The 9,683-nt window shown below is 40.0% G+C and overlaps 1 protein-coding gene across 2 annotated transcripts in view; it reads right to left on the bottom strand.

The window, feature by feature from the left end:
- Positions 1 to 1,137: 1,137 nt before the first annotated feature.
- Positions 1,138 to 9,683, bottom strand: part of IL7 (interleukin 7) — a 90,542-nt gene continuing 81,996 nt past the window's right edge. For both annotated transcript variants that reach the window (XM_075583059.1, XM_075583060.1), the window contains exon 6: positions 1,138 to 8,367. In XM_075583059.1, the coding sequence (XP_075439174.1) occupies positions 8,239 to 8,367 (129 nt within the window). In that variant the 3' untranslated portion in view covers positions 1,138 to 8,238. The remainder of the gene's footprint in view (positions 8,368 to 9,683) is intronic.

Below are 9,683 nucleotides of genomic sequence, written 5' to 3'. Positions count from 1 at the left end.
AAGAGCCCATGGTGCTATAAAAACCGGGCTGACCCACTCTCAGAAGCAGACTCGGATGCCTGAAGTCTCATGCCCCCTAAGCTGGGATCAGTCCACACCGCATCCTTAAACTGTGTCCCTAACACCGGCCATTCTAGCTTATTCTCTAAATCAGGTGGGAGGGGAACAGGTAAAGTGGTAGGTAGGTCAGTACATTGTCTCGACTCTGTCTAGCCTACCTGCCTGGTCTCCTCAGATACCTCTGGAACTGTTGGTCCCAAATGAAATCCTTTGCTCTAGCTCCTAGTAATCATTGCAACAGGAGCCATTTATGCAGTAAATGCAGAAAAAAGCGGACCTAGGTAGTTATCGAGGAGCACCTCAGTATCCAAACCAGGCAACACCCCCACCTCCCTCATGCCTCAAACTGCATCCCAATCCAAAATGACCCGGGCCACCTGGATGGACCGTGGTCCACCATCTGGCATGGTGACCTGCATCCCTGAACCTGGGAGCAGAGCCTCTGGTCTCGCCATATCAGGACCCACCAGAGTAACAGTGACACTGGAATCGAGCAAGCCGACTGCTTGGCGATCCCTGATGGTCACATGGCGCAGATGCCTGCACCAGACATCATTAAATTGCAGCACGACTGGTGCAATCAGATGTCCCCCGTCTCTGCTGCTGTTCCATCAGCTGCAGGTGTAGATTTCTCCATCTGAGTCTTTGGCTTGGCTTGCTGGACAGCTGCACTCTGCTCCTCTGTTTGTGCTTGTTGCACGGCGGCGACTGGCCTCGCAGCTGGGGAGTGTTGCCCCTGCTGTGGATTACAGGACTTTGGCTTGTCCGGACAGTCAGGTCTGAGATGTTATATCTTATTACACTGGTAGCACCTCCGCTCATGCTTAAACTCTGAAGGCACCCCCTTCAGCAGCTGGTTTAGGCTTCCATTGCGGCGTGCTTTTGGTCACTTGAAATTTAGAATACTAGCATCTGTAGAAAACTTTGATAATCTTTAGAACTTTGAGAGAACACTTGGAAAACACACTGGAGAACACGATATGAAGTACACTTTAAAAATTATCCTAAAAGTCTGTGGGTTATGGGAAATAGAATAGCTAGCCATAATAGAATAGCTAGCCATATTCCCCACACTCTATACAATAAACTTAGGACTGGACTTTTAAAAGTCCCCTCACAACCTTACAGATGATTGGAGTACCCCCCAGAACCGCTATATTCTGGTTCTGGGTGACCTGGGCTTTTACTGGGTATCCCCATTAACCTAGGGACCCCTTGACTGTTTCAGGGACATCTCACATCCCTATGCCCCAGTTACCTGTCTGGGCTGTGCTGAAGCAGGGACCCCTAGTGATGAGTTGCATAATTACTGGTAATGCTTTTACAACAGAAGGGGCCAAGAGCTGAAACTTCTGAACCCCAAAACATGGAGGAGAGGTAACCAAACAGGCTTAACCTTTATTAGTGAGCCTGGCTACCTCTTCACCGTCACAATTAGTTTAATATTGGACTTTGATAAATTGCCTTAGACAAAAACATTAATTATATTCTCATATAAACAGGTGAAACAGGAGTATCCTGAAAGGGCAGTGCTGCAGAGGCAATGTAGAGGCAAAATCCATGCTATTGATAATTCAGCACTTCTTGATAGATGAATCAGAACACTATTATCACATACACCAACAGCGGATATAATTGATAAAGTGAGTACCCCTGATGGGTTAAAGTCATATGAGAGAATGAGCAAACCTGACAGTTGTAGACAGGCTGTAAAATCCCCTCTCAATAAACAGACTGGTGACCGCCTGTTCGACAGTGTGGTCAGTTTTGCAGATAAGATTGATGAAGTAAATGGGGTACTCACAGCTTGGTGGTGTAACACTCCGGAGCGTGCGTCCTGCTTCAAAGAGATCAGCAAAAGCAAAGAAAACATCCACTGGCATACGGACAAAACAAACGGGCAAAGACAAAGTGCACCAGCACGAAACGCGTTAGAGATTATTTTGCCCGTTTGTTCTGTTATTAATAAATAGTGGTTTTAACCTTTTTGTGCCTCGGGCCATTCCTGCAGTGCACTGCTATTTTTCATCATTGGATGTTTTCTTTGCCTTTGCTATTCTCATATAAAGTTAAATGCTTTGATAGCAAAACTACTCTATATTAAAGTGCTTCTAATATAGGCCTAGATCCACAAATCGTGGCTCATAACATGAAGTTACCTAAAACAAGACCAGACATTATGTTCTCTGAGGTAACATAGTATCCGCCAAGCTAATTATATACAAAACAATGGCTGAACTACATATCATTAGCATCCGCTTAATGTCACGTTATTGTACCATAATGTTGCATTGTCTTCCAATTACGTGATTTGAAGTACATCTTAGTGCTACTCCGATGCAGATCCGGAAACAGGTCTTTAGCTCAAGTTGAGAAATAGAGGCGAGGGAAATAATGCTATAGTATACCAGTTCAATCATACCCAACTGTGGTGTTACTCCCATCTAGACCCTGTAAGAGCCCTATTTCAGGGTCTGGATATGAGTGATGCCAAGTTCAGGTTTGACTTAACATTTGATCCCTGCGTTAACCTTAATGGACTTTAGTGGATATGCAATGTTATGATAACACATAATTTGCATATAATTTGCGTCTCATTATCACCAACAGCCGTTCTAATGAAAACAATGCACTTTTTGGGAGACAATATGCCTTAAAGTTATGTCATTGTAGTTTCCATTCACAATGTTAGTCTTAATGTGGCCTTATATTAATGTCACGTTAAGTGATAACAGAGATTCGTGGATTTGTGCTAGAATATTTATAAAAGTATTTATTTTAGTAAGGTTGGGAAATGTCTAATTATGGTTCTGTTAAGACCAAAATCAGAGCACCAGATTATTTCCTATGGTATAAAAAGATACTGTATCCTTAATAAAGTTCTATTATGCAGTGAAATCTGTGATGGATTGATTACAGAAAAGGGACCACATTTACAGAGGCGAGAAAAAGTTTGTGAACCCCAATGATAATTACGAACATTCCATAGTTTTTACCATGAGAAACCTTCTTGAATCAAAACCAGTCGTTTCTTGAATATCCACTAGGGTTTATATTAACCAATTCCATGTCTTTTGAAACAAAATTATCTATGAATTAGACAATGAGTAATTAAGAGTCAGGATATGTGCAAAAGTAAGTGAAACCCTTGTTTTATCAGCTAAATTAAAGGGAATAATTAGAATCAGGTGTTTCAGAATATTAGGCAGCTGTCTGTCCGATTTTATGTCTGAAAGTTTAAAAAAAGGGAAAAAATGATCCATTCCACAGTTTCACATTTGCTGAGACTGTGGAATAGAAACTCCAGGTCAGAGATTAATGGTGCTTGTTGGTGCTTGTTTCCGTCACCTGCTCTCCTAATTACTAGAATTAGTAGTATTTAGAGCAGAGATGGTTGCTTTTTCAGTCTCTCTCCTAGAGCCTGGAGGCTGGGAGGAAAACTGCTGCTCCCCAGTATCCAGTTCGGGGTAGACGCCCCCCCCCCCCACACATGTTGCAGCATCTGAGGATCTAATGGGACGCTGTCCCCATCTCACAGTTAAGGACTCAATTTTATCTCTGTGTGTTATTTTAAGATGGTAACTGGCTTAGTCAGCCAATATTGCAGATAGGGATATGCATGTGAGTTAGACTCCTGACAGGAGTAGATGTTATTTTTATGAGTTTGTTTTGACTTAAAGTGATGGTATTTAAAAATATGTAGTGTCACTAATGGAAGAATAAATTACTGAAGGTTGAGGGCTGAGTGCTCCTTGTGTGTGTATACACGTGTTTGTCCCCCTTTTATACAAACCAAACCCTAGAAGACTATGTCACAAAGTGCCTAGGCAAGCGGCCACATTACATAAAGGGAGCAGTTTGCCACACACACACCCTATATAAAATACAAAAACTTCGTGAGTTCAGTATTCACCATACAGTTGTGTGGAAACACTTCATGCCACGAGCAAAAGAAATCTCTGAGGACCTTAAAAAAACAGTTATTAATGCTCATCGGTCTAGAAAGGGTTACAAAACTATTTCTAAGGATTTGGGGCTCCACCAATCTACTGTCAGACAGATCCAGTCTACAAATGGAGAAAGTTCAAGACCACAGTCACTCTACCCAGGAGTGGTTGACCTACCAAAATCTCTCCAAGAACAAACCTGCAAATCATCCAGAGTAACATCAAAGGATGTGCAGGCCACTCTCGCCTTGACTAATGTGTGTATTCATGACACATATATCAGAAAAAGACTGAACAAAATGGTGTTCATGAAAGGATAGCCAGAAGGAAACCACTGGTCTCTAAAAAGAACATTACTGCCCATCTGAAGTTTGGAAAGAGCACATAGATGATCCACAAGTTCTCTGGACAGACGAGTCAAAGGTAGAAATGTTGGCATCAATGAGAAATGTTATGTTTGGTGAAACCTAAGCACTGTGTTTGAACAGAAGAATCTCATACTAACCGCCAAGCATGGTGGTCTGGGTGGGATGGTTTGGGGCTGCTTTGTATTGTATGTCTTTATTTGTATAGCGCCATTAATGTACATAGCGCTTCACAGTAGTAATACATGTGGCAATCATATAAATAACAAATAATATAATATAAATAACAGGTCATGGGAATAAGCGCTTCAGACAAACGTAACATTTAGGAAGAGGAGTCCCTGCTCCGAGGAGCTTACAATCTAATTGGTATGTAGAAGGAACTTACAGAAACAGTAGGAGGGCATTTTGGTAAGTGCTTCTACAGGGGGCCAAGCTTTATGCATCATGTGTCTAGTAATATCTACGGTGCTACTCATGCTTCATTAAGCAAGTGTGTCTTAAGGTGGGTCTTAAAGGTGGATAGAGTGGGTGCTAGTTGGGTATTGAGGGGAAGGGCATTCCAGAGGTGTGGGGCAGTCAGTGAGAAAGGTTTAAGGTGTGAGAGAGCTTTAGATACAAAGGGGTAGAGAGTAGACATCCTTGAGCAGAACGCAAGGATCGGGATGGTACATAGCGAGAAATTAGGGATGAGATGTAAGGAGAGGCAGAAGAGTATAAAGCTTTAAAAGTGAGGAGGAGAATTGCATGTGTGATACGGGATTTGATAGGAAGCCAGGAGAGCGATTTCAGCAGGGGAGACGCTGAGACAGATTTAGGAAAGAGTAGAGTGATTCTGGCAGCAGCGTTTAGGATAGATTGTAGGGGAGACAGGTGAGAGACAGGAAGGCCGGACAGCAGGAGGTTAAAGTAGTCAAGACAGGAGAGAATGAGGGCCTTGCTGCCTCAGGAGATGGACATCATGCCATGGACACAACCATGAATTTTGAATTCTATCAGAAGATTCTAGAGGAGAATTTCAGGCCATCCGTCCGTGAGCTGAAGCGAACGTGGGTCATGCAGCAAGACAATGATCCTAAATATACAAGCAGATCTACAAAAGAATGACTGCAGAAGAAGAAATTCAGTGTTTTAGAATGGCCTAGTCAAAGTCCGGATCTAAACCCCATCAAAATGTTGTGGCATGACCTGCTGCTCAAGGGGGTGCCACCAGGTATTGAATCTAAAGGTTTACATATTTTTTCACACATGGATTTTGAATGTTGCATCTTTTGTGGATAAATAAATGTTGAAAAAGTATCATGTTTTTGTGTAATTTGTTTGATCAGGTTATATTTATCTATTATTAGAACTTAAATTAAGATCTAATAACATTTTAGGTTTGAAATATGTGAAAATCCTAAGGGGTTCAAAACCTTTTTCTCTCCACTGTATTTGACCAGAAAAAAAAAAAATCAATGCGATGTGCATCTTTTTTTTGTAATATTTTTGCTTATAATGTAGCTCCCTCAACAGCTCCACAACTATGTATTTCGGAACTTTTTTTCCTAAGACAACAACCTCTCATTTGCAATCATATCCTAATGTGTTTTTCTCCCTGCCCAATTATTCACACTTTAATATGCACATTGTGCCCATCCATGGTTTAGCTGCTTATGAACTGCTGGGAGAAAGATGACGACATGCAACATTTTCCAGTTATGTTTGCAAATCAGGCGAAATTTTCCATTGTTTTCGCAAAAAAACGTCATGCCTTGAAAACCCTTTTTGCCAAACATTAAGTCATTGTGCAAGAAAGGACATGTGGACCTTATTATATATTTACTGCAACTTACTCAACATGAAGCTACATTCTTTTGAAATTGGCACAAATGGCAACATTCTTTAAAATGTTTGCACTGCCAGAATTGTGTGAATTTTGCAACATTTAGAAGACTGCAAAAAATTTTGGGAACCAACTTTGAAGATATTTGAACAATTGTAGAAGAGACTTAACTTTGGCTTTCCCGTGCACCAGTACAGTACTGTTACAGTACCTCTCTCTGGACAAAGCTTAAACATTACCCACAATTCCTTATAACTTCAGAAAATTTCAAACTGGGAGAATTATACTTCAAAACCATCAAGTCAGCCCACTCTGCCCAGCACCATACAAACTCCTGATCTTCCTTACCGTATCTATGTTTATTTTTATAGCACCAACCAGTGCAGTATGTAGCACAGCCTTTAACTGATATTTTACTGGTCTTTGGGGAGTTGCAATTTAGATCTATTCTCAGCTCTTTCTTGTCTGTGTTAATATAAACAGTCCTAGATTTAGAAGCTGTAATGTAGATTTTGTGCCTCTGAGTTGAAAGAGAAAATTGGCCTCCTTGTAACAACCATCTAATATACCATCTGATATTCCAAAACCAACCAATTTATAATGGCAGCATAGCTAGACTGCCACATATAAATTCAAACCCATTTTAAATAAATAATGCGGAAGACAAAATTGAGTTGGTCAAGTGTAATCAAACACAAAGAAAAACATTGCTCACCTCACTCAAAAGGATAAAGGCGGTGCAGAGGGAAAATATAAACGCAAAAACACACAAAGTGACCAAGAGAATAGCTACAGTTAAACTGGTAACATTTAATGAAAAACTGAATGATGCAGTTTTTCATTAAATGTTACCAGTTTAACAGTAGCTATTCTGTTTCTATGTGTTTTGTGTTGTTAGTGTTTGTTTGTTTGTTTGTTTGTTTGTTTGTTTTATCAGTCTGCATTCCAGTGTTGCACTATGATTTGTCTTTTTTATTCCCACATGTTCTGAGACACCAAGCAAGCTATTTCTGGATATTACTTGGACTGTGAGGGCTGGACTGTCATTGGGTAATGATATATGTTCTATCTAGGCGCCGTTATATTCTGTTTGTTGTGGTTCTGTTAGTGATCTGTATTGGTCATTTATTTCAGACTGCCTTGTTCTTTATTTAAGTTTTTTTGTAATTATTTTTAGTAGTTTTTCACTAATTATATTTAAGCATTAGCACTTTTTTCACACACTATTTCAACTTTTCAATAATTGTGACAAACAACAAACCAAAATGTACCCTAACTTTGGAAAACAATAATTTATAGGTCCTACAACCCTGCTCCATTTTATCCACATCTAGCTTTTCTTACTAACTTTAAAAGTTAAAGTGGCCATAACTCTTTATGTTCACACCTGCACACATACATAGGCATTGAACATACTGTACAAGGAATCTATGGACAAGAGTTCAGCTCTATTGCAATTAATGGACTAACGTCTTCTCCAGCACTGGGGTTACATCTTCACAGCCCATTCAATCAGGGTCATAAATGTACATATCAGGCAAATGGTAACGGGTAAAAAGTTAGTAGATATTCAACCTTGAAAATGAAACATAAATGCTTTGAAAAATATGTTATTAAGGTTGAATATATATATATATATTAAAAAAAAATATTTTCTAAAAAAACCACCATTGTTACACCACCCTTTTCTCAAAATGTTGTCTGTCATAAATTGTTATCACACATAAGTAACTGCTGTGCAAAACTTAGAAAAATATTGCCACTATTCAGCAACAAGTGATCATCTGTGGTAATGTATAGTTATTATACTGCTTCCTCCGAGACTGTGATTTGACTCCACCGGTGCTAGTCAGCGCTCACCGCCTCTTTCAATCCAATTTTTTATTCCAGGCTTCTTGGCCTCACTGGATTCATAAATAAGTTCAAGAGTGTCATTCTATACATGACAAGAGTTTCTAAACCTGGAGATGTCCATCCAAAATGCAGAACCAGTAATGTATATTCCACCGATTATTATGTCCTCGTTACATGGATCAGCATTTTATCTCAGGTTTTTTGCAAATGTGTTCCAGCAAACCCTTAACTTGGTAATTGTTTCCTTTATTTCACATATTTCCCTGGAGCATTTTTTCTTGGTTCTTCGTTTATTGTTTTGTTTGCATTCAATTATCTGTATAATACAAGGATGAATATAAGGTTATTAAGAAGACATTCTTTTGCACACAGTGTAGTGTAGTATAGTGTCCTCTTCCACATTATTATTCCATAACCCATAGCACATCTTAAAGCCCCTTAACCTTTACAATGCCAGAAGTTCGGCAGCACCCTCCCAAGCGCCCCTGGGCTTCCAGGATCGTGACTGATCACATGGTTGCAGAAACATAGAAAGCCAGGCAGCAGTACTAAGCAACAACTCTATTATCAATAGAGATGGTGCACAGGGGTAAGATAATCTCCCCTAATTCTCACAGAGTAATATAATGAAAGTGTATCCATCGCACTCTATGTTAATAACTTGCACACACAAGTATGGAGAAGAACAATTCTCTAGTTATCAACAGTGTAAAAACACCACAAAAATGCAGTGAACAGGGTGATACTTAAGAGCAGTGTCCCATAGACCCCACTCGGGTCTCAGCGCCCAAATACTGGGAAGAAGCAGGGAAACAGTGAGCACTAAAACATAAAACATTCAAATAAGAAACACCAACCATAAGACAAATGATGGTAAAGTGCATACAAAACACAAATGCCAGGACAGCTATAGAAAAATTGCCCAAGTAAAGGGGTGCTAAGGGCAATGTGGCCGTTCTTCAAGCCCATCCCCACCTATCAGTGGTACTTTCCTCAAAATAAGTCCTCTGGCTCATCCTGGGAAAAAAATAAGATAATACTCCGTGCCAGGGGTTCAAAGTGCTGTAATCTGGAATCCACTGCATCATTGCTTCTCAGCATCACCTTGAACGTGCGCCTTGTAACATTCATGAAGAACACTGGACCCAGGCGGACGTTTGTGGTGATGCTGAGAAGCAAGTTACATTATTTAAGTGATACTGTACCTAAACGTGCCGTTATTCCTATCATGGCACTGAAATAGGACTTTTGCAGTGTGTGAACAGGTGAAACGCTACAATTAGGCATAATTTAAATAAAATAGTGTTACTTCCTGGCATAATTTACCTCTCCTTTTTCTCTCCACTTCAGTAAAAGCCCTCTTTCGGGTTTAGATAGAAGCAACTTCAAGAAGTAACACTAACACTGGCATAACGTTAACGTTACAACACCATGACATTAAGCCTATACAAATAAATGTAGTTTGGCCTTTGTTTATGCATATAATTAACTTTGCACATACTTTATAAACACAGGGAACATTACGTCCATTCCTGTTTTACAGTATGTAAAGTCACGCTATGAGTCCTGATTTAAGCAAGCTTTGGGAATCTGAGATTCTAATTCAAATTGCTTCTCTCAGGACACTGTATA

Source organism: Ascaphus truei, chromosome 2 (genome assembly GCF_040206685.1).
Source record: "Ascaphus truei isolate aAscTru1 chromosome 2, aAscTru1.hap1, whole genome shotgun sequence".
NCBI classification, from domain to species: Eukaryota; Metazoa; Chordata; class Amphibia; order Anura; family Ascaphidae; genus Ascaphus; species Ascaphus truei.
This window is presented reverse-complemented; position numbering and strand designations above follow the sequence as displayed.